At 36.5% G+C, this 26,004-nt stretch overlaps 1 protein-coding gene across 13 annotated transcripts in view; it reads left to right on the top strand.

The window, feature by feature from the left end:
* The window catches only part of Mp (collagen XV/XVIII-type protein multiplexin), a 215,302-nt gene that overhangs the window by 16,344 nt on the left and 172,954 nt on the right, over positions 1–26,004 (top strand). For all 13 annotated transcript variants that reach the window (XM_089071492.1, XM_089071494.1, XM_089071493.1 and 10 more), the window contains exon 2: positions 3,121–3,188. In XM_089071492.1, the coding sequence (XP_088927618.1) occupies positions 3,121–3,188 (68 nt within the window). The remainder of the gene's footprint in view (positions 1–3,120; positions 3,189–26,004) is intronic.

The raw sequence follows: 26,004 nt of genomic DNA, 5'->3' as shown, positions 1-26,004 counted from the left end.
GTAGTATCTGCTTTTTAAATAAATGATGCTTTTTAAAGATTTTTCTAAAATTTAAAAAATAGGTGTGTTGCATTATATTTTTCCAAGAAATTTCATCATGCTAACTCTTCAGATAATTAAAAAATTAATAAGACCTCCACGTAATCAAGTGCATGTATTTTTAGCAAGTGTACAAGAGTCAATTGCTAAAAATAAGTCCTTCAATTGTGCTCGATACATTTCTATTAACGCTTCAATTACACGCACGAATAGCAGCACTGCTAGCCAGTCTTGCGTAAAATTGATAATACAACAAGCCTTAAAGACATAGAAAATTTATAAAAGATTTATAAAAGATAAAACTTGCCAATTTAGATTCAATATACCTTATACATTTTTGAGTTATCAAATTTTTTTTCATTGTCATAACTATGTTTGGAGTCCTCAATATAATTGTGTAGTGTATTTATTGGAACAGAGCTTAGTGAAGACATGCAATATTTACGGACTGTGAAAAAAGTTTTGCGCTCCGCAAAATCCTTACTTTCTACGAAGCCTCGGAAATTTCACGAGATCTTATAAAACGTCATAAACTTCAACGAAACTCGGCGTAACCTCTTAAACTTCTATGAAAGCAGTGGGCTCTCATGAAATTTGTATGAGACTTTAAAAATATTTAATGATCTTACGAAAAGCAATCGAGATTTCCGGCATAATCGTGACACGTTTTTCTAAGCGACTCAGCCAGCGGAGATTATTGTTGCATCGATCCGTTGCTCGCTAAAAATATTTGAAAGGCTGATATTTTTTCGATCAGTTTGATTGACACAACTCCATCTTTTTCGTATAGGATTAATATTGAATCCACTTTCACGGAGTGAATTTTTATAAAAGATTTATTAATAGAAATTAATCCTCGATATAAATGAGATAAAAACTGCATAATCATTTATATTTACAATTTTCAGTAATTGAAAATAAAGATATTTAGATTATATAAGTATTATATAAGATTATATAAAATTATATAATTATGTGTACATATAAAATACATTTTTTATTTACTATTTACTATTTACTTCATATAAATAAATTAATATTCAATTTTGAAAAGACATTTCGTACTGTTTATGTTTAATTTCAGAAGTAAATTGATCGTATTATGATAAAATATTATTAACGGCTAAAATTCACGGCTATAAATATTTTTGGGAGGGAGAAGAGATATTTTTATATATCAATGTGATCTGTATAATGAATTTGAATATTATGGCAGCGGTGATACAGCTTCGATTTTCGACGTCCATATATTATGCAAAGTGCGAGTCCGTCGATTACTTCAGCCACGTCGATAATTTAATCGTTTGTCAACATTTGCCTGTTGAATGCGAAAGGGAGAGAAGGCGGGGTCGACGGCCTTGTTAAATGGAAATCGAAATCGACGGGCACGGCTGTCCTCGCGTCGGGCGATTGTTGCGCAAGTCGGAAATTCTCGATCGTGAATCACGATCGACGGACTGACTACGCCCACGTGCGCGCCGGCTGTTGTGCGATTCGAGATGCAAATGCTTGTCACACTTACCGAGTTTCTCGTGTTCCACTGACCTTAGTCTAGCCGAGAAAAGAGAGAGGGATAAAGAGAAAGAGAGAGACGGATCGAGATTTATACTGGGTAGAGACAAACGAATCATGATCTACGATTTCAATAAGCCACGCAGAGGCGCGGTGCGCTGAATAACGATATAAAAATGATTGAATAAAACGCATACCATTTTATGCCGTAATGATAGAGAATAACTAAAAAGTATCACCAATTATAATTAAAAAATTATAAATTATATTATATTATATTTAATTATATTATATAATTATATTTAATTATATTTATATTTAATATTTATTTATATTTATATTTATTTATATTTATTTATATATTTATTTATTTATTTATTTATATTTATTTATTTATTTATATTTATATTTATTTATATTATATAATTATATTTAATTATATTATATAATTATATTTAATTATATTATAAATTACCAGATCAAAGGGATATTAATCTTTTCCTTTGACTGATTTTAAAACATTTCAGCTTACGAGCGTTATTAGCATATTATGTAATAAAGTTAATTGACGATAATTAATTGCATTATATAACTGAGGATATAAAATAAAAAAAAAGGAATATTAAATAAATGAGACAGCAGAAGGTTTACGTTGCGTTAAATTAAAGGTGATGCATAAACGGGTAAAGTTATATTAAACTAAATTGCTATCGTGTTTAGCAAGATTAACTCATCACAACAAAGTCGTGATCACGCTCCCTACAAAGGCGCCGGGGTGTCAAAGTAAAGCTTGGCATAATACCGAAGGCCACTTCTCTTGATCCTACGTATCGCATAACCCGGTTATGGTAGAGCAAGTGCATCCCTATTGTTTCTTCTTGGGAACAACATTGTTATTTCGAATCGCTAATTTCATTTCCTTTCTTTCATAGTATCACGTAGCTTTTCTAGAACCGACCTTATCCCTTAGAGTTTAGAAGGTTATCCCTTTCGGCTTTTAACCTTACCCTCTTTCTAACTGTTTTCGATAATACGCTTACCTAATTTCTATTTAATTAATTAATATTAGTTGCCAGTTTATTTTCAACAATAACACCGAAATAACAAAATAGCCGTAGGGAATGTTTGCCTATCTTTGGTAGTTGAGAGTATTCTCTCATGACGTCTGGTTTTACATGAAACGATGTTTACCTCAATTTATTATCAACAACGTGAATATTTATGGCAACACAAATTACTGCAAATGGTAAACTTTCAATAATTATACAGCTGTAAGTTCTTTCACTTTTATTAAACGTTATTACATTTTATCATATCGTACTGTATAGTCTATACTTTTACATCGTATTCCTTACATTTATTACATTTGAAAAGTTTATTTATCCCACCATTTTTTGATCTGTTAAACTGATGTTTATCTAGAGCTCGATTGTCAAATATATCGTTGTTTCCTTCTCACAATTAATTTCGCGCTATATCACTCAGTCGACTTGTCTCGGACGTTTATGAAGCCACAAAGTTACAAGAAATTACCGTGATTAATGACGAGAGAAATGTAATTGTTTTCAGATCGTTACTGGTGATCTTCGCCGCGCTATGTGCAACGTACGGCCGCGCGGACTTCTTCAGTGGGAAGGGTGAGTTCCACGAAGTTAATTTTAGCGCTAATGGACCCACGACTCTCGCGGGAATTTCGCAGCCATTTGTACATCCCTGTCCTCTCGGTTGTCTTATTCACTGACGATCCGGGCTGCGATATTCTCTCTGGAGGATTCTTTCCGTGAGTGAGATATCCTCGCGCGAATATTCAGCAGCTTTTTTGCTCAAGCAGCGTTCTCTTTTTCTACGCTCGTGGCGACGATTCGCCTTACGTGACTGGTGATTTATTACTATGTTAAGTACGAAATGTATTTAGTCAAGCGGTGAATAATGATATCGGATGGCGATAAGGGTGGCGGAAAAAAATCGTCATGGATGTACATCAATCCACGTACGGAGATGACTAGAGTGTCATATGATGTTTTCAATACGCGATGAATTACAATCGATAAAGTACAAAAATGATGACCTATGTCATTTGAATATGTATTTATATAACAATATTGATAATAGTAATGATAATAATAATAATAACAACAACAGGTATCAAATTTAAGTAACTGATTAATTAGTTCATTAAATAAATCATCTTTTATACCGTTTATATGAACATATTATAAATGCTGTATATTGTTTGACTTCAATATACTCATTTTTATAAATTATTATTTATTATTCAGCGAAACTTATATTGCAATGGATGTCTTTTGTCAATTTTATATTCAGTTCGAGCGCTTGATACTTCTTTTTAGAGGCAAAGCAGTTGAAGCAGTAAATTGAAACGGTGAATTGAACAATTTAGATTGATAAACGTTCATTGACTGCAACGTCGATCGAATGATTTGTTTTTAACCTTTGCAATGCCCACTATTCGTTTTCGCGTTTCTCTTATTTCGCATCAGAGCAATCGATCCTATTCTTTTCCAGAAAAAGATTTAATTGCGTGAAGTCACACAGAAGCTTTCTAATTCAAGAATTTCATTCTAGTTTCAACTAGTTTCAGCTAGTTAACCGTTTCAACGCCATTATATGTTAAAAATCCAGTTGTAAATTAACTTTTCCAATATTTGCAGCTTATTACATGAACTTTTCTAATCGTTAAATTTTAATACTCATAAAATCAATCAAACATCACCATTATTGTTAATTTAAAGTGCACAAATAGTCCTTACATTGATAATAAAGTTTAAAAATTTGAAAAATATATGATACAACATATTTGTAACTCAACTTATTGATATTTTCAATGTTTGAATTTATTAAATTGCTTTATATTCACTGGATGTATAAGAAATGTACTACACAAAAATTAAATGTAATTAATATTTTTTCTTAGTATTTAAAATATTGAGTAAACAACTGTCCTGATCAATACATATTTAATTAAATTTTATCTATCTTCAGATATAACTGTGCAACGCATACGGTGGCATCGTCGAGATTCTTAATACTCAGGGCGGATTCTACGCTCTCGTCACGTCTCACTCTAATCTGCCAGTTTTATAAGGATACCTCGACGATTCCTGAGGGAATCTGAGGATTTTTCACTTCCCCTTCCTGACGAGAGAACCGTCAGTTGCTCACCTCCGCAGTAGTAAAGCCGACGTATGGCCCGACATGCCGCAATCCCGTAATCTCGCGTTGTATTCTCGCACTTCTTAGAAACTGTTCCAATATCTATTTACTCTTATCAATTCTTACACAGAAAAAATAAAAAATAATTTTTATGATGATGACAGAATATATTTGTAATTTAATCATGAAAACAATTTGAATAAAAAATTGAATTATACTGAAATGATAGAAATGTGTTAATAAAAGTAAATTTTATGATTCGTCGTGTAGTAAAAAATATAATGGACTAAATAGTTGTTATGTAATAATGATGATATTGTTTCATGTAAAGAGTGACATCTTTTATTTAAAAATTTTCATCATCGTTGCTACAAGAAACGTCAGGAAGCGTCAGATGAATCATCCGCATCCAGAAGATGAGTTAATAAAGCAGTGTCTTTGAGCATAATTAGTCCACTGTCTCCTTTTGAAATGCGACGATTATTATCATCGCGTCTTTCGTCCTCGTTTCTTTCACAAGGATCTCATAACCCGCGGCGCCGTCCCGCAAACGCAAGGAAAATTTAATCTAGCGCCGACGGTTTTGATTAAGAATAATAAAACGACAGAAACGACGCTACCACTTTGCCTCGTCGTAATAAGAACGAATTAACGCAAGATTTTAGTTTGCGTTTGCTCTTGCGTGATATATTAAAAAGTTACTTATTCACTCGCCACGTTCCCGACGAAAGTCGCTCATGTCTTCCGTTTCTTCTCCTGGCGTTTTTCTCACGCTTGCTTGATCAACGTCCAAAAGATCTCGATAATTACGATCTCGACCAGTTACTATCGAAGAATCAGTCGGCTTCGGGATTCCGCGTCTCGCTTATCAGAAGTGGACGCAAGGGGGTTGCAAGGGGGTTGCAAGGGGGTTGCAAGGGGGTTGCAAGGGGATTGCAAAGGGGTTGCCGTGGGGTGGCAATAGTAGGAGAGGAGAGGGAGAGCTGGTAGCATAGGATGGAGAAAGGGGCGGCCCCGGAACGAATAGCTCCCGCAGGATGCAAGATAACGCTGCTCATCCCCGCAGCCTCATTTGTATCCACCCCGTTCCGTTTCCCGTGGAAACCGCTACTTTTTGCATCTACCGTCTACCTCGTCAATATTTAACGGGCGCTCGTCGATCAACGCGATTGCGCGGCGACGTAAAAATGAGAATTTTTCGGGCCGCCTTCCGCTACGTAGATCTTATAGATCACTCTCGTAACTTCTCCTCGAAGGGATTTCGAATATTGCCGGTTTGGGTGGTTCACCAATTTCTGCATTGTACGGCTCGAGAGATCGTGCCACCTTGCATGAAACAGGATTAAATTCTCTGTCAATCATTTACGAACACGTTAAATTGTGAAAAATAAATGTAAAAAGCATTTCACAAAAATCTGTTTATTACAATATTTTGATATCATATTTTTTTTTAAAACAGTTTTTATGCTTGTAAATAAAGTAGTATATATCGTGAACATTTAAAAAACATTTTAGGTTTACATTATTTTATAGGTTTCTTGTTTAAATATATTAAAATTCACAAATTTTATATCGTGAATTTTTAAAATATAAAATAGATACAATGCTTTCAGAGCATTATAAAAATACATAATCACAAATTTTTTTTTGTTATGATTCATTTTATTAATATTTGTATTAGTAGGAATAATATATTTTTTGCTTAATTCAAGGTTTACTTATTTAAAATTAAATAAAAAGAAAAATTCAATTAACTTTATCTCTTATTCTTCTATTAGGAAATAAACCAAATTATTTATTGTATTCATTATTTATTGTATTTAACTCCAATAGAAAAATGATTTTTCGATAATTGTAATTTATCATTTTGTTTAATTGACTCACTCATCGATGGATTTCACTCGTATATAGATAAAAACACGCAATGATGAGTGCAGACGGATTCGTAATGTGTCATTCGTACTCATTGTCGAATGAATAAACATTGTAGCAAGGTATGACAATATAGACGTAGAAACAGATACATTGGCGTTGTGCATTCTCCGGCTGATTTACGATCGCGTGATTTCGATAGAGAGCGATACGCGAGCGTGCGAGCACTGCCGTGGGCAACAATCGACTGCGACAGGCAACCATAAAGATGGCCAATTTTTGTTTCGATGACAGATTGAATCGGGCTCGCGAATCGAATCGAACGGGATGACATCCGTGACGCGCGACATGATTTTTGTATCGACTTAATCCGTTCGCAACTAGAAATTCTATCGGGCGGTTTTCGTTTGTTTTACAGCGGCGCGAGATTACGGGATTCCCGGAAATAATCTTCAGCGCGATGTATAATACCGACAGAGAATCGTGTTTCCCATTTTTACTTGTCGGCCGCGCGCGCGGCTCCCTCTCTTTCTCTCTCATGCAAAAAGCTGCAAAATTAAACGCGTTTCCTAAAGCGGATGGAAATCGTGCGCGGCGTTCAAATCCAATTTCCACAAATTTATCTCGAGGCAAGGATAAATGCATTTTATTGTGCTCCGCGCGCGGATTTTATTCACCGGAAAACATTCCTTATATATATTTTGTGTGTGTGTGTGTGTGTGTGTGTGTGTGTGTGTGTGTGTGTGTGTGTACATATATGTATATATATAACTTTAAATGATCTTTAAATTCCCTTATCGAAGGAGTCAAGAAAGCCATTGTTTTCTCTTTCGTCAACATTCGAGATTTTGTGTTTCTCCTCTCATTTTGTGTTTCTCTTTGTGATTCAGGGCATACGTTATTAAAGATAGAGCGGAAAAGTGGAATTTAGTCTTTGTGAGAAAGAAACGCTTTTCGATTTTTTTTAAATAATTATATTCGACTGTGAAAATATAAATTTTGATTCGATACTCGCACAGTTTTTCGAACAATTAGTATAAAAAAAAAAAAAACAAGAACATAATGTAGAAATTAAATTTTAATATTAATAACAAAGTTATTTTGTGTTGTTTCTTAATCCCGTTTTAACATCTTCATTTTTTATTTTATGAAATTGGCGATGATTTCATACAAATAATGTGAGAAAGTGAATTCTTTCGTATACTTTCATATATGTTATAAAAGCAAAAATTTTAAATTATTCGATACTATATTGAACGATATATATAGAAATTTTTTAAATAATATTGCAAATTCAAAATTTTTATAAAAAAAGTTTTCATAGGACGATTTATGTCCACCATTTTCATTCATATTATCAATGTTCTACTCAGCATGCTCCAAAGAAAGCAGCTATGAAGCCAAGCTAATAAAAGAAAAATATTGAGGTTTGACATTATGGAAAATAAAGGAATCCTAGATAGCGCGTTCCGCCAGACGAGAGCGCCGGATAGTCTAATTTTCTAAAAACAGATGAGAGACGTTTGCGCGATTAAAATTTATGAGACCGCGATCTGCGAGCAGTTAAAAGTCTAGGAAAACCGCGGCTGTCCTCGGTTTATTTTCCACCTTCCACTTCCGGGAACGAAAGTGAAATTAAGGCGAGTCACGGTCTATAAAAATTTTATTCTCTCGAACTGATCGTGTCTTGCTGCTGAAAAGTATTTTCGTTCGTTTGATTTAGTCAGATGTTTGTCATGAGGTTTCAGGCGACGGTCATAAATGATTTGAGGATGTAAATATTAAATATAATGACTTCCGTATCAAATAAAACTCAATTAGCTATAAAATTTCGCTTATACATTATTTATATCTAGTCTAGTCTTAAATATAGAACTTTATAAATTCGATGCATGGAACTATGTATAAATTAGTTGGTAAATTAATTATTTAATATGAATGTACGTATAGTTTATTTCTTGAAAATTTATGAAATTATTTCTTGACAGGACTAAAGCTTTATCGCTATAATATTAAAATACAATCAAAATACAAGATACAAATCATAAAGAAATTAAATTAGATCAATTAGAAATTATTAAATTTATCTATGTTCAAGTCTTTTATTATTTTCATTTGTTTTATGCGATAATAAAATTTAATATTATATACATCGCAGATTGCCAAATATAATTTTTGCAAAGAGGTTCTATTTTCTAATAATACTCGCACGTGAATTTTTTAAAAAGAAAACTCTGGTAAATTAGTCTTGGCAGAATTTCAAAGTCTTCTTTATCGCGACCGTTTTAATGGATGAGTAGACGGCAATTAATTAGCATGCCAGTCGGTGCGTAAAAAGATCCGGTGTGGTGTTCGATGATGCGCATGATAAGTGAAAATGAAGGCAGACATACAAAGACGCGCCGACAACGTCGTTGCGAGAAGTGTTGAATTTTTTTTAGGAGGTACGCTGAATATAAACGTCGCTCGACTGTGCGTGCGTGCGTGCGTGCGTGCGTGCGCTGTAATCGCGTGTAGATCCAATGATCCGCCGTGACTCATCGATCATCGGCGATTTCTCAAGCGTGTCCTTATTCGCCGCGCATGTCGAACTTGACACAATGAACTACGTTCATCGATAATTCGCACAATCTGACTATGCCTCCCATCAGTGTATTATCTGCAATCGGCTTTTCGAGAGTGAACGTCATTTTATGATATAATAAAAATATGTTAAATATCTATTTGATATTTGTACAATTTTTAATTCACTTAAAATTTATATATATATATATATGATATATAAAATAATCAAAATATATAAATCATATATTATAAAATAATATATGATATATATAATAACATTTTATATATATATATATATAATAAATATTATTATTATTATATATATCATATATTACTTTATAACATATTGTATTATATAGAATGAGTGTTATTTTATCATCATTTGAAATATTCTCGTGAATTTGCTACACTATAAGATAGCGATATCTCATAACTGAGAATACAGCAGAATATTAGTGCTGTGCTTATTGGATGTGTTCTAGATAAATTACTCATCTAGACTCTCGTGAGATATTTCATCGTACAGAAACCGTAATATACAGTTTGATGTAAGAAAAGATAAGTATTAAGCTCGAATGGCGAGGCGCCATTTAATGAAGGACGTTTTGATCGCGCTTCAATGAAGTCATTCCCATGATCTTGACCCATAATGACGAAGCACGTACGCTTCATCGACTGCATTTAATATCAGCACGCATTTCCAAGATGACGCGAGGTAACGTCATCGTCGAAATAAGGAATGCAGTTAATGGATATTACTAATTCGAATCGCCTGACTGGTCACGCGACAAATGAGCAACACGAGTTCATAATTCGTTATTACGAGATATGGATTATCGAGATACTTGGAATCAACAAGAAATATTATTTGCAACATATAAAAGCTTTCTTGTATGTTATGTCCACTTTAAAGTTCAAATTTAGATTGTATCACAAAAATCGAAAGCATTTCAATCGAAAAAATTGTTGCATGCAAACTGCTTGTCCTATTTTTTTTTTTTTTTTTTTTTTTTTTTTACAAAATTTGTCGTTCCAATTTTCTTGGATAAAATTGTGCGCGACGATTTTATGAAGGTTTCAGCTTTCCTCGATGTTTTCGAGCTATTTGAATACGAAGATGCGCCGCCAAGCGTTGCATTTAAGCGCGCGCACCTGCAGTGACAGAAGCGTAAAACGACGCGGCAAAGATCGAATGCAAAAACCATACAAAATCGCGGAGACGTGATACAGTCGCTTGTTGCCCGGGGCAGACATATTGGCCCCGGAGCGTGCTCGGAAAGTATAAAATATTTCAAAGCTCACCCACCGCACTATTTCCCTCCCTTCCCGCGGCTTCGCCGCCTCTTTCTCTATCTCGGCTTTTTCCTTTTCAGCTAACCCACCTTATAATATATCGCCTACTTGTAACATGTTCCTACCGCCTCTTGTCTCTCGCGCGTGCATAATCCTGCAGTTTATCAGCCAGTGGATCTCTATTCGTATCCTCCGGACTGTTTCGCGAACAACTACCAATTTTTCATGACCGGCCGGTATTACGTGTTAACTGTGTAAACACTATACCGCACTGTACTGTAGACTTAGAGATTACCTCATAATTCGCTATTCAAGTCTTAAGTATAATTTATCTACTTCTGTTTATTGGAAGGTACTTAAAATGAGTTTTGACGAGTCTTGAGGAGACGATATCAAAATTCTGAAAGGTCTATTAACTCGGAGATTCATTCAAATTCCTTCTGATTAATATATTCAGTAGTACAAAGATAAAATTCGTTATCTAAAAGTCTGATAGGGTTTAATTATAAGCAAATGTTAATTAAATAACAGATAGAAATTATATACTTTTAATAAATTAAAATTTAATTGATATTTTGTTAGCCATGCAAATATTCATATTTCTTCTGCTTATGAATCAATACTGAGCACGTCTGATAAATCGAACAGAAAGTTATAGATATCAAATATGCTTAAAATTTATCTACGATATAATTAATTTGCAAAACATTATACGATTTTATTAGAATTGAATATGCAAATAATCAGACGTGACTTCATGTTTCAAAACGACTGAAATTGGTTCGTGTGTTCATGGTATAGTTAGTGTTAAATCAGATTAGTCGACTATCATTTCCAGCGTTACCGATATGACGAACTTTTCCATAAACTGAATGTGCTCCCGTGCGAATTTATCGGAACAAATAGATGAGCTCATTAATTTTGATGATGATATTCGCTCATTGTAACTCGCTCGTTCGTGCATTCCACGCTTCGTGACGCGTACATTTCATCAGTCACGAACAGAGGACGAAGTCAAATGGAAACCTTTCCCGATTTCCAGAGACCAGGATTTAATTGTTCGCGACTTATTCTTTCTCTTATAATATCTCGTTTTAGCTTTAATTAGGTCGCTCGTTCTCGATATTTTTACGCGATAAGTTTGGCTACCTATAACTCAGAGGAAATATCGGATGTATAAATCGCACCGCAATGATATTTATTAACTTAAACAAAAATAACATATGCGATGTATCCATCAAAATTATACTATTATAGTAATTTTATTTGAAAAATTTTTAACTTAATTTTAATTTTGACATTGAAAGAGAATCCTTTCTCATAATTACATAATTTAAAAATAAAAATTTTGATTAACTTTTCAACTTAATTTGGCTAAGTCTCTTAATTTTAGTTTAATTATTATTTAATTTAAATATATCTTCAGAAATTTTTTTCTCTTGTGTAAATAATACATAACTTTATTATTTTTATAAATAAATGCAAAAATTTACCTCTGCCTTTAAAATTATCAAAGTAGAATAGTTCGATTTTCCGCATTCCAACGTTTCAATTTTACGTTAACGGCATGTCCAGTGGTATACCAGGGATGAATGCAGAATGGGTGACCTGTAAAAAGTAAACAGCGATCTTGTTTTCGGATGAACGCTCTCGTAAAACACGCGAGGGATGTATCTCGCGCGAGATAAAACGCGACTGTGGCTGACGGTCGTTTCTGCACACCTTTTCCCATTTTCTCAATGCTATTTTTCCACCGGTTGTGGTCGTTTCTCGTCTTCCCCGATAACGCTTTTCCGTCTTTCCGCACCCATATCGTTTTCTTATCAATCAATACGATCTGCACGTTATGTACATGTTCCGGACTGTTTCGCAAATTTCCAATCTCTTTCGATTTTATCGTATTGTATTTTTATCATTTATTGTTAAACGACATGTATAACTCAAGATTAGAAAGTAGTAATCGCATAAAATATATATAATAATTAATGTGTGATTAATTATTTACATTTTTCATTACTTGATTAATATTTAAATACTTTTTTATCTAGTAAGAATGAAACATGTCGCATTTCTAGAAATTATATTCTACTAATTTAAAACAATTCTTTTAAGCGTTATTTGTAATGTGGGATTTATCCCGTGTAATTCCAATTGTTGCGGCTGAACATACACCGCGGTTTGTAAGCAGCTGATCGGAAGTGCTTTCCCGGTCGAGTAATCGCGCCGGTCGCTCCCGCTTGTCGGAAATTAATAAATACTGGAATTTCCAGCAGCCCCGGTTGGATTAAAGCTCGGTAGCGGGAAACGATATCCCGGTCGAGCAAAAAGGGGCAAAGGGGGACAAGCGGAAATTGAAGGGAGGTGTAGTTGGCCGCGAGACCGTCGGGAAGCGGGATGAAAAAAATCGACTTTGTCTCCTAAGAGCATTACGTATCGGCAGGCGCAGTCCGCGCCAGTTAAATTTATAATAAATTCCGCTGGCTTTTCCAACACGCGGTCTTCTTTTTTTCCGTATATGTTCGCAAAACTCCATCATATCTATCGTGCGTAATTTGCATGTTGCATCGAATTCACCAAGGCCAAATTGTACGAGAATAGAGCGAGACCCGTATCAATTTTCAATCCTTTCCACTTCCACAATTAAACTCAGGTTAATTTTCAATAATATATATAAATAAAATATTTTAATAAATATTTTGTAACTTCAACGAAATCTGTAAGTACTAATTGTGAGCTTCAATCCGTAAATTGAAAAAAATTGTTATAACTGTAAAGCGGCTTTTTAAAAATGTAACATAAAAGAAAAAAAAATACATCGCGTTTTAGAGAGATTTGTCCGAGTTTTTCTGAAGCACTGCACGACATGCACCGCCGTCATGACGCGTGCGCTAGTTTGCCGTCTGAAAAAAAGCGACACAGCGTCTACAAAAAAGCGATGACAGACAAGTAGCACGGTATTACTCGCGCCGGCACTCAAGGCGCATCTCTGAAGAACCTCCGGGCGAGCATCGTGTCCTTTATTAGAGCTTCTTACACGCGCGCATTCGCGAGCGGAGCGAACGCTAAATAAAAAAGCGATGGGGAGGTTGAGTCGGCGGGACGAGCAGGTGACAAAGAAGAGAAAGCGAGAATGCGCGAAGTGAGAGATGCGCTTTCTCACCTACCCCCGGAGCTTTCACGTGACGAGTGGCTGGTAACGAATGGCCGTTACTACTCGTGCGAGACAAAAGCCTCGTAAACAAAACAGGCTGCCGCGCCGCCGGGATGCACGGCCCAGAGGGGATGATTCCGCTCGTTTCGCACGTCACCTCGTCGGTACAATTCCTTGTACGTTTCACATTTAAAACCACAATTCCGATTCGCTCACCCCAAACGAGTCTGACACACGAGATAAAAGATGGATCGTTAATGGAGAAGCGAATCAAAAACAAATCTAGATATCGCGATAATTATTTTTTTGAAAAGCTTCATGAATTGCAAAAAATATTATAAATGAATTGCAAAATATTATCTAACTACCTATCTCCGATAATCTTTGACTTTTTTACTATCTTTTACTAGTCATATTGTGGCGTTAAGCAATAACGATCAGGCAAAATCTTGAGCATTTATTTTTTCAATTTAATTAAATAAATTCAAAGAGATTGTGTCTGAATTACAAAAATTTAAAGTGATTTGTTTAAATTAAATTTAAGAAAATAGGCGTTGAAAATCTTATCCAATTGTATATGTCGCGAAATTCTTGTCTCATTCTATGACTCATCGGTCTAATATATATGTATCTATTTGAAATAATTTCTTCTTTATTAAGAAGAAGAAATTAATTCAAATTAATTTAGAAATTAAGACACGTAAGAATTATGCTGGAAAAATGCAAATAATTACATCTTTAGTTAATTTAGTTAATTTCAAATTTTTTTTTCACATAAATATTGCTCGAGTCAATTAACAAAATGTGTGTGATGTCAATGGTTAAACGCTGCAAGAAAATCTTTCTCCTAATTTGAAACTTAAAACTTTAAAACTTTAGCATGAGAATGTTTTTTTGCCTTCGTCTGAGCACGGACCGATTCTATATATCTGCGAGATGATATATTAGTACGTCTATAAGCGAGGGATAGAAGAGCATCACGAGAAAGGCATCTTTTTATTTACTATTCAATCGTCCCACTGAGTGCATCTCTGCATTTCAAATTAAATGCACTCCTGTTTCGACGGATGAGAGTTGCATCGCTGTTGACGGCGGATTCTCGCTGCGGCTGTATCTTGCCACGAGATTTGTCGAGATGCACCACGCGTTCTTTTCTTTTCTTTTGCGTGGAGTACGTGGGAGTACACGTACTCTGCATCAGGTGTCCCGGAAAGCGCCGGGATGCTTGCGTGCCTGACCTTCTTCCTGCCACTTGGAGTCCCGTCTTTTTCTCCTTTTCTCCTTTTCTCCTTTTTTCTCCCCCTTAACCGATGGTTCCCTTCCGCACCGTTATCTTCGCATTGAAGTATTCATATGTCATGCGGCATCGCGTAATTAGGCGTGTGATTCGCACCGAGGAACTATTTCCTATTTTCTGAACGCGTGTACCTCTTTATCACATTGTGCGAATCATTCATACAATTGTCACGAGTGATTTGTCACATTTGAAAACTATTTCGAAGTAACGCGTTATTAGATTTTCCACTCATTACATACGTAAACTTTTTATATCTTTTACGTTTAAAAATTGAAGAAAATTTTATTCCAAAATAAACTTTGCTTGACATTTTATTTATTTAATGAAATTTCAATTATTTTTTAAAGTATTTTTATTTTTATATAAATAGTAAAAGTGTAAAATATACTTGAATTACATTTTTATGGTAATTATATTTAAAAATAGTTTATACAATTTATACAATTTCTGCTTTTTAATATTTTTTTACAGAAATTTAAATTTTTATCAAATTATTTTCGTTGTAAAAAGCTTTCTCGATGAATAAAAAGAAAATGAGTGAAAATTAGTAGAACACTATTTATTCTTTTGTAATTGCGAAGTATTTTTGTGAAGAATAATTAATTATTTTTTCTAAGAATAGAAAGTGTTAATAATTTTAATTTTAATTTTAAATTTGATATAAATTCTTTAATCTGAATTTAAATAATCTCTACATTCAGAAAGAGAGATTTTGCGACACAAAAATTCTATTTTCTATTTTCTATTATATAGATACTTATAGAAACAAAAAACGATATATCTTGTATAAAGAATGTGTAGTATAAAGAGAATGATTTTACGAAAACGTAAAAAATACGGACCAAATTTTTTCAGGAAGGACATAAATTTAATCTTCTTAAATTTCATCTCAGGGTTATTTTCGTACGCGCGCATGGTTTTGAATTTGCTTCTACGTTTATTAAATTTTCATGTACGATATTAAAAGTCTCGACGTCTCGGGGCCATTGTCGTCGAACGACCACAAGAACCCTTCGCTAACATTCATCATTCTTGACAGCACAGAAGCACATGTGCCACCAACCTTTTCGTTTCTAGTTGCCCATCTTATCCATTTCAATCCCTCTTCTCAAGGCAGTTCTCGGAATCAAACGGAACCCACTGAGCCGTTTATTTTATTCCCTCTTGCAGTCGTCTTTTGCAGTTTTCGCGTCGTTTTACGAACGATATAATGCTTTCGAAAAAACGTCGCTTGAAAGAGCTATTTTAAAAATTTAAGTTTATACGTAGAGTAGAAATTTGAAATGAAGCGTTATTTGTTGTATAGAGCATGTTTGAGATGTTTAGATATTAATGTTTAACTAATGACGACACGATGTACCTTACTTTCTCTCGTCCTAAATTTGTCCTATGGTTTCTGCAAGAGCGGCATCAAAGAGCTACGTAGCGTAATGAACTTCGAGATTACGGGAATTCTCTATGGAAAATGTTATCAGAACGTTATGTGCGACAATTCCGTCCCAGTAATCTCAGTTTTAGCAGAATGCACGTATTGTTCGGATAACAGAACATTTGAATAATGCGTGATCGCATAATGGCCGTAGTTCTGTATTAATATGATATTGACATTTACCTATTGAACATTGATAACTATTGATTATTTTCGCCGTGTACTGTATTAAGCTGCACTACGGCGTGACAAAACATTCTTAATCAGTATTACCATTCAGAATCATACACAATAATTCTTACCTTTACCTCCGAAATAGATTTATAAGCATATTTAAATCTGAATGAGAATAAATTGATGTTTCAGTAGGTAATGGAAATATTAAGCTCAAATAATATTTTGATGATGCAATTAAATCAATATTTGATATTGCCCTACGTTTCCATATATGATATTAATTTCTTTACACGTCGATTATTAAAAATATTGTTTATAAATTTTAACTTTTATGCATGGTGTGAATATGATAATTTATTGTATTTTGGTTTTGTTTCCAAATTTATGTGACTTAAGGATCGTTATTTTTGCAAATGAAAAAAGACAGACATAATGCATGTATCTTCATTCGATCCTATCCTAAGGGCACATGCCGCACGATGTTCGGTGTCTTAATACTTGTGTGGTGCGTTTTAAAAGAAGTCGAAGAGGCAGAGACGAAAAGTGAAGGGCTCTGGTTCATTTTGCTGGAGTATATCCGCGTGCTCAACACCATAAGCCTGATTCCGCGCTTATCTCCGAACCCTCGAGGGTGAGCGACAGTACGTTTTTATTAGATGAGGTTTCATTAAGGCAGGCAGCATATGTCAAGTTCATGAATGTAGACGAGGTGATGTCGTCCATCACGATCACGACGATAATCGGCTCGATAACGACAGAAAGAATTTTGATATAATACGTACTGGAAAGGAAGCACTTGTTCCATTTTTATCCAATATGGTCTGACGCCTTTCTTCGATAAAAGAAACACGTGACACGATTCTATCCTATAATCGTAATCGGAATTTATCGAGCAATATAGCCGCCTTCAAAATGCCGTAATTGAAATATATGGCCAGAGAGAGGCTACATCGAGCACGATCAACGCGGCGCATTGTTACGCAACGAGATCGCAGCGATCGATTATATCGCACGATAAATCGTTCCATTAGCATCCCGAAGCGCATGAGAGCTAGGCACTCACTCCGAGTCCTCGTTAAATACCTCGACTGCAAATCTCACGCTCGCTATTTGCTCTCGCGGCATCCTGATATGCGCCTACACATGTTTGCTCAGCGAACTCGTGTTCGTCTCTTTGTATCCGCCGCCATCGCGAAAACAGGTTTCGTCAGAGGGAGACAAGAGGGAGAGATAGAGATAGAGAGAGAGAGAGAGAGAGAGAGAGAGAGAGAGAGAGAGAGAGAGAGAGACGAGGCGGGAGAGCCGACGTGAAAAAAGAAGTAGAAAAAAGCTCGGCCCCGACAGATGTTGTACTGGTGAGATCAACTCGAAGCGACGCGCGATGGAGTTGTCTCGTCTATCCCAATTATCTTTTATCCCGTCAGATCCGCCGAGTGCATCGGTCGCCGTGCGCGTTTCACAGTAATTTTTTACCCTTTTTTTCCCCCCCCCTCGGCGGATGACGCGCTGCGCGTCGAATCGCTGCCGAAATGCGCCTCGCGACGTCATCTTTATCGACGTCGCGGAGATATACGCGAATTTCGAAGGGAACTTCATTACGCGCACGTGAATGTCGCGTTGCGTCCGCGTAGTATTATGACAAACTACTGCGTGCTAAGATCCATCTACTCCGCTCTACATATTTCATCAGAGATTTTCGGGAAAAATGCAGTTTTCGGGAAACACGCAACGCCGTGTTTTAGCTTGTTGTTTCGCTGTAACGCTCGAGTACCCTTCGCTATCGTAAAAAATTATCAAGAAAAATTTATCAAGAAAAATTACTGCAAGGCTACGTAAAGCGCGATAATGCTCATTAACATTCTGGTAGTCGCTTAGGAACACGAAGACGAGACACGAAGGTTAACAATAGATATTCGGTTGCTTTGAGCAATCCACCATGACGGTGCAGTAAATCTGCCCGTGCCGCGAATTGCGGATAATCGTATTTCCTTACAATCCTGTGAGACACGGAAATAGCGGGTGTATCGCGCACGCCAAAGTCGATAGATCTGGAGGAAGAGAGGGCGTCGCCCTGGAGAGGAGGAACGCTCTTTCCGAAAAAAGAATGGCGCACGGGCGCGTCCTCCCAGGAAATTCATTTTTCCGGACACCCAGCCGAGCAAACATGAGAGCGGCGTACCCGTTCCTACAGGAGACGCGATGTTGTATGCGTCGTCAGCCTTCCGGTGAGGAAGACGGCACCTGTTTGCTCTGGGAATCATACCAGAGAGCGGTGCATCCGCAGGATCCACTTTCCGCACGCGCGTCCTTCCCTCTCCTCCCCTAGATTTGCCACCCACAATTTGCGTCCTCGTCCGCCTAGATTCAACCTATTCCTCCTTTCACCCCCCCCCCCCCCCGGTCTCTTCGGCATTCCTCTGTCTCTTCGACCACCATTCTCTCTCGCCGCGCCGTGTTCCTCTCCGTTTCCGGTTTCAACGGCCGCGCACCCTTTGAGATCCCCGCGCTGCAATTCCTCTCATGAACTCGAATAATGTTCAACGTGCACGAGCCAGAATTCACACGCCTGGAAACGTGACCTCGGTTTTCATGACGGCAATCGTTGCCTCGTTGCAATTGATCCTATTATTCGACAGTTGGAACCTCCTTTTAGAACGGTTATTGTACAGCCGAGGTACAGATCATTTGCATATAACGAGGCATCATTTATATCGACAGTTTCTCCATTTATCTCTTTCAAATTTACATTATATACATGCAATCTTTATTTTCCTTACAAACAATTTTTCTTTTAACGATTGTTATAAACTTATATGAAATTTTCACACTATCTCTCTGATCTCATATAGAATAGATTTAGCAAATATTTTTTATAGTTATGTTTAATTTACCAATTAAGTATAATGTTAACACATTAATAATTTATTTTTAACTTGTTATATTAAATATTTTTTAAAACACGCGAGAAATTAGAAATAAAAGTCGAGTATAAAGAGTAGAGATCGGTTTTAAGAGGGTCTCGTGATTTTATCTCCGCGCATTAAAATGCCGCCAACTTTTAGATGGCCGCGATTGCGACGAGTTTGAAACGTTTCCGCCAGTTTTCCCCCTAATCTTCCTAATCATACGCCGTTAATCGACTACATTTGCAGGGAACATTCTGCAACGAGTACATGCGCGCGTCATGTCTGCGCCAGTCTCCATCTCGGTGTTTCGCTCTTTGGCACCCTTGTTCCGCCTCTCTCATACGTTTACGATACGCTTTTAGTCTCCGTAGCAACCCTTTGAGACCTCAAAGTTCAGTCTCACCTGCGCTGTAATAACGAACAATGCTACTTCTCCCAGCAACGCGTACGGAGACGCTGGCATAACGAACAATTCCAAAGAACATACTGCGTCCCCTCAATTTTGTTGATTCTGCCCTAGACGCGTTGCCTTAGTCGCGATCATTCCCGAGAGAACCGTTTCAAAGGTTGTTTTAAACTCGCGGCTAATTAAGAGATGTTTGGTGAAAATTTCACAATTGATGAAAATATTGCAGAGAACAGTGTCGATATCCAATTATTCTTTTTACATAAGAATTACAATTCCATATTTTCGTTATTTATCATTTTCGCGAAATTTGAATATCTTTCATATATTTTTTTTCTTTCTCATCGCGTAGGTGTGAGAAGAAAGTAATCATTTTCAATTTTGATACAGTCGATTCTTCGCACGCAGAGAGTTTCACGGTAGGATAAAATTAAAATTATAATGAAGCTTGTGTGAATCAAATTGCAAAATCCAATTTGACGCGATTAAACGTGATACGATTAAATGCTATTTTGATAAGTTTTCATTTCCAAGTTTTGTGTGAGAGGTTTGGACCGATCGGACTATATTGCAGTTATTGTAACAGATATTGTGGCATTTTATCTGCGGTTCATTTTTTTTACTCAAACTCGTGGACATTGAAGTTCGTTTAATTTAATTTTTGAATTTACCTCTTCCCCTCCAAATCTGCAAAACACACTTTAATTCATAGAAAAATAACGCGAATGTTTACTATTTCAACTTTGCGTTATCTTTCCTATTCTTCCCTCATTCGCCAGAGTCCTTTTTATCGAGTTAACCAGTTATCTTCTCCGCTATGGCGTGTTCCATTTCGTTTCCGACTGCAGACACTGATGCGCCTGCAGAGAGCTTAATATAATAATGCATAACACACAGGGACAGGTGCACATACACCCGCATGCGCGCGCAGTCGCTTAATATCCAGCTGAGAAACAAACAGATGATAGGAATAAATGTGCACGAAAGACTAGAGAGCTCTCTACAATACTGTATTGCTGCAAAGAGTAATACTGTTGAATGAGATTGTTTAACAAAAGTTATGGAATTTAATGCAGTTTAATATCATTTATTAATCTACACAATGACCAGTATATTTGCCATTGGAAATTCAATATTAAATATGTATATATAATATTAAATATTAAATATGTATATATAATAATATAGAATCGCTTCAGTCAATATAATTCGATTTGCTGTTAAAATGATGAAAAATTATTATTTAATATGACCATCGTAAATTTCTCCTAAATTGTATGCGTTCCTTATTGGCTCGCGTGTATTGGGAACACGACTCCATCGTTACTTTAAATTCCTGATGCGCATTCGACTAATGAAATTTTAACTCGAAGTTAAAAATATAGCTGACTCTTATGTTAATGTATTATTCAGTTGCTAGATTGTATATATTCCGAAAGATATTTCTAATTCGAGGTCACGGACGATTCGATTCGATGAAATTGAATAAGGCGAAAATATATTAGGAGTAATAAATACGTAACAAATATAATATCATAAATTCTTTTACTTTTTTTTTAGAAAAATAGCTCACAAGGTACAAATTCTAATTCTAGAATTACACCTGCATAAGAAAATTTGTTTCGATTGTAAAAAGATTTTCACAATTTCTCATAATAAGTTTATCAAAATTTATTTTTTAAATCAGAAAATTTTATTTACTTTATCGCGTTTTATCATTATTTAGTTTCAACAAAAATACAAAGAATTTTAATGAATTATAAAAAATAGAATTAGTAATTTATATCTTTTTTTCAATCATATTTTTAGTGTTCATCATAATTCTGAAAAAAAAATTTACCGCAACTTATTATTTCTCGTTATTTCTACATATCGAGTAGTTTAATTTAACATAGTTTATTAAACGTACCATTGATTAAAACTGTATATGCAATCATTATTTCTTTTGCAGTTTTCCCTCGATAATCTAGTGAAAATGCAGCCGGACGTTATCATGTTATTCAAATTAGCCGTCTAGACGATCGTACGAGCCAATTTTCCGGCTTTCCGCGGCGCCAATTAAAACGATTTTCCTACGGTGCTTTCAACGCCACATCCGGTGGCCAATTGCGGCCATGCAATTTCCTGCGTGTCTGAGGAGAATTTGGATGACATTTACAATATGCAATTGTTTGGGGACCGGCCAAATGAGAAAGAGAAAAATTACGATATCAGTTCAAATGTGTAAAAATGAATATATCGACTTTCCGATTACGTTTTCTCCTTGATTACATTACGCTTATTTGCATCATTTCAGTTTGTAAAGTAAACAAACTGGATTAACATCGACGACTTTTCAGTAGAAAAACATTTCTATCTTTTTAAAAAAAGATATATATATAATGTATATGTAATGTATAAAATGTTCGAGAAAATCTGAGACATATAAAATACTGCATGTAATCTGGGACAGTTATAAATAAAAATAAATAAATAAATAAAAATTTATAATAAATATAAAATATAATGAGGTCAATAGAAAATTATTTCGATGTTAAGATAACTTTTAAAACTCTCCATGAGATATTTACCGCAGTAAATAAAGTTTGACTGCCACTAAACGTATAATGACTTTCGCGGAAATAATTCTTTCATCGCCTTAAATATCCGAGCGGAGATTATTATCTTCACATTTATGTAACGTTTATGGTCGTATAGATCGTTCTTTAAAATTCTTTCAATCCGTAAGAGTATTTCTCTGTCAAAGTCATCAGTCGCGTGATCGTACAGCAGCGCGCGTTCCAAACTGGTTTGAAACAACCCGATGTGTAATTAGCCGGCGCCGATTAATTACCACGATCTCTATCTTAACAGCCGGACGTTTCCCGTCCATCGCCTTTAATGCCACTCGTTGGTCCGTTGGCAGCAGCCGGTGATGTCGCCATTCGGGTCTCAAACGAGCCAACAAAAAGGCACCTCTAACGAACGAATCGTCGCTCGGTTTCTAATCCCGCGGAAATTGATTTCGTTATCTCCCGACGGATTTCGCGTGTCGTTTCGACGACTATCACCAGTCGTCGGCGAGAACGAGATACGACCGAGATCTTCCGCTGCAATTTCGATTTCGTCGACTTAGAAGCTCCTCGATTTCCTCCCCGGGAAAACTTGGGAATCTTATAATACTCGGACTTACGTTGTTTTTTATGTACATACATATACATGGCAATTCGGATTACGGAAAGTTTGCGTTGTTTGCATATGACGGGGCGACGGTAATAAAATACGGCGAATGATCGGCACCGGAAGTAGTCACGTTTATCCGGAGGATTGTTTGCGCGCGCAGAGGGGCGTAAGCGTTGTAGCTACGGCGGAAATTTCGCATTTTACTATGTTTACTGGATTTATCAATTTTTTTTTTATTATTACTGTGCGTTGAAAGGAAACACGAATCTACGTATTACGGCAGGAATACAATTTTTTCCGGCGGTTATCGATTTTGACGATAAACCCTATAAACTTATTCTCTTCTATCTCTTCGCAATTCTTTATCATCGTATTTCATTCGCGCGCACTTTTATCCTTCTACGTCATGTAATATATATCAATGCTTCAGCTCTATGATACATAAGTGTCAATATCATAGGTACAGGAAAATAAATGCTTTATGTCGGAAGATATGACATTTCTTCCTTTTATCTCCAAGTCATGGAATGACGCTTTTGTTCTGTAAGATATCGATATCCATCCACATGGACACATGATTTCTCCTTATCGAAACCGCTAGTAATTCAAATTCAAGCTATTTTAACAAGAATTAGCAAATTGTTACGTTTCTAGTTAACATATGATTTTACATTTTGCATTTTTTTTAACGCGACTGTCGGCGTAAATACGCAAAGAAACGGGAGGAACGATCGTTTCGTCATGAAATCATTTTCACCGATCGTTACATACGTCGTTCCTCTTGCTTGATGTGAAGAAAGAACGACCGGCGGTACGATAAATAATCCGTTTCCGTACGCGCGCCTTTATCACCAGGTGACAATCGCTTCGCGATATCACCTTTTGCCGCACTTGTTTTTTTCCTCTCCCCCGCCCCCCTCCCCCCCCCTCGGGATCCAATCGCGCTCGATTCCATTTCACGGCGGCGACAAAGACGATTCGTCAAAAAAAAGGGGTGAAGGAGAGAAGGAAAGAACCGAAGGAGCGAGCGAGTCGAGTGGTCGATTCGCTCGAGCGAATGACGAGTGCGCCTTTATCGGGCCGCATTTATCACGAGTGGTTCTCGTGTGCACGAGTCGTGCGGTGGTAGTGCGGTGGCGGTCGTGGGTGGTGGAAGAAAAAATACGAGGGTGTGGGTGAACGGGAAGGAGCTAGGAGGGGAATGGCCACAAGAGAGAATCTCGGGGAAGATAATCGCGAAGTTTGAATACGATTCTCCCTGCGGCTACGATCCGGTCGAGGATATCCGTGAGATATTACAGGCGTCGTTTGTTCGAGGGTTGCTATCCCTCTCGGCAGTTTTCTTTAGCCCTTACCGGCTTTTTCCACCCTCATTCGCTACCGTTCTTTCGCGGGCCGTCAGCATCTCCATCCACCTTTCGTCGCTTCGGCTCGGTTTCTTCGGGGGTAAAACTAATCTCCGGGCATCATGCGCGATATTGCTTTGCTTTCCGAAGAGATTTAATTTGCTTAAAGATTTATCGCCGGAATTGAGTTGAGGACGCAATGTATCGCAGATACTTTCGCAGCAATCTCTTAACACGCTCGAGATTTTAATACTGGTAATGATCTTAATTAAAATTATCTTGTTGAAAGATTTGTGTAAAATTTATAGATTATCGGATTAAAAGATGAAGGTTTTGCTTTATCTGGATTAAATAATTTTACTACTGAAATAGCAGAATTTAAACATAAATTTTCAATATTTCATGAATCAATTTTCGAGTTATCGGCATTGACATTATGTGAATTTTTATGATATAATAATGCATTAGTAATAATTCTTATATTTTGTAATAGTGTACCGGTGTGTACTCTCAAACAATTTTTGCAATGATCAAAAAACTAACGATGTTCCGAGATTTTTAATCCACGATGTCTCACGGAGAAGATAATCGAGAAGTTTGAATTCGACTAGCCGGCGGCTATAAGGTAGTCGAGGATGTTCCTGAGATATTACAAGCATCAGTTTGTTCCGGGAAGTCCTCCGTCTACAGTGCACTCTTCCATGATTCTCATTTTTGGCCCCATCATGCCCTTCCGCTTTCATTTTCCCCACTCCCTCTGTCTCTTTCCCTATTTCTATCCATCTAGCTCTTTTTAACAAGAGTCGCTCAAATGATTGCGAAAACGATTAAGATCTGCGATTCCGCGCGATGGCAGACGCGACGGCGAGAAATACTTTACGAGCCGGAGGAAAGGAGAGAGAAATCAGGAAATACGGAGAGGATGAGGAAGGATAAGTGGCCTCGGGAAAACGGAGCGTGAAGGAAGCGTCCCGAAGCTCTCTCCAATGTTTTCCGCCCTGGCCGTTACCGGATGGAGGATATCCCACGAAGGCTGCAGTTTATTCTCGCTAATATTTAATCGTAGGACTTTCTGGCAATCCGGTATTCCGGGCCAGGCGATGTGTCTTTACATATGTGCGAGTTATGTAAATGCATCGGTTGACCTCCGCCGTATTCTGTTTGTACTTCCTTCTTCACGATGGTACGCCCCGACTTTCCCTCCACCTATCTTATGCACCTTCTGCGTCTGATAGGTAATTCCTAGAATCCTTTAATCTATACGTATGCTCCGCATACACGAAGACAACTTCTCCCATGTTCCTTAAACAGTGACGAGTTGCCTCGTACAAACTCCTAATCTATCTATAGCGAGCGTGAGTAATTATTTCGCCTTTCTCATTGTAACGGCTTAGATGAGGCTTGTGGTGCCTCGGGCGAATGCAGCTGACGCTTTAAATCAACGTCTTTCAGTCAGTTGCATCGTTGCATTTAATGCACGCACGCGAGATGAGATAGTGATCCTAATCTTTATACCTTTTACGAAAAATGATTATTCGATGTGCATATAATGTTTTTATTCCATTTAAATTATATTAAAATTTTTTAAATATAAAATTATCTACAAAATGAGAAGAGACGATCTAATTGGTGCACATTAATTATTGCAAATTAATGGCTAAGGATCTCCTCCTTA

The sequence above is a fragment of the Pogonomyrmex barbatus genome, unplaced genomic scaffold (genome assembly GCF_055798465.1).
Source record: "Pogonomyrmex barbatus isolate J1 unplaced genomic scaffold, ASM5579846v1 scaffold12, whole genome shotgun sequence".
NCBI lineage: Eukaryota > Metazoa > Arthropoda > Insecta > Hymenoptera > Formicidae > Pogonomyrmex > Pogonomyrmex barbatus.
This window is presented reverse-complemented; position numbering and strand designations above follow the sequence as displayed.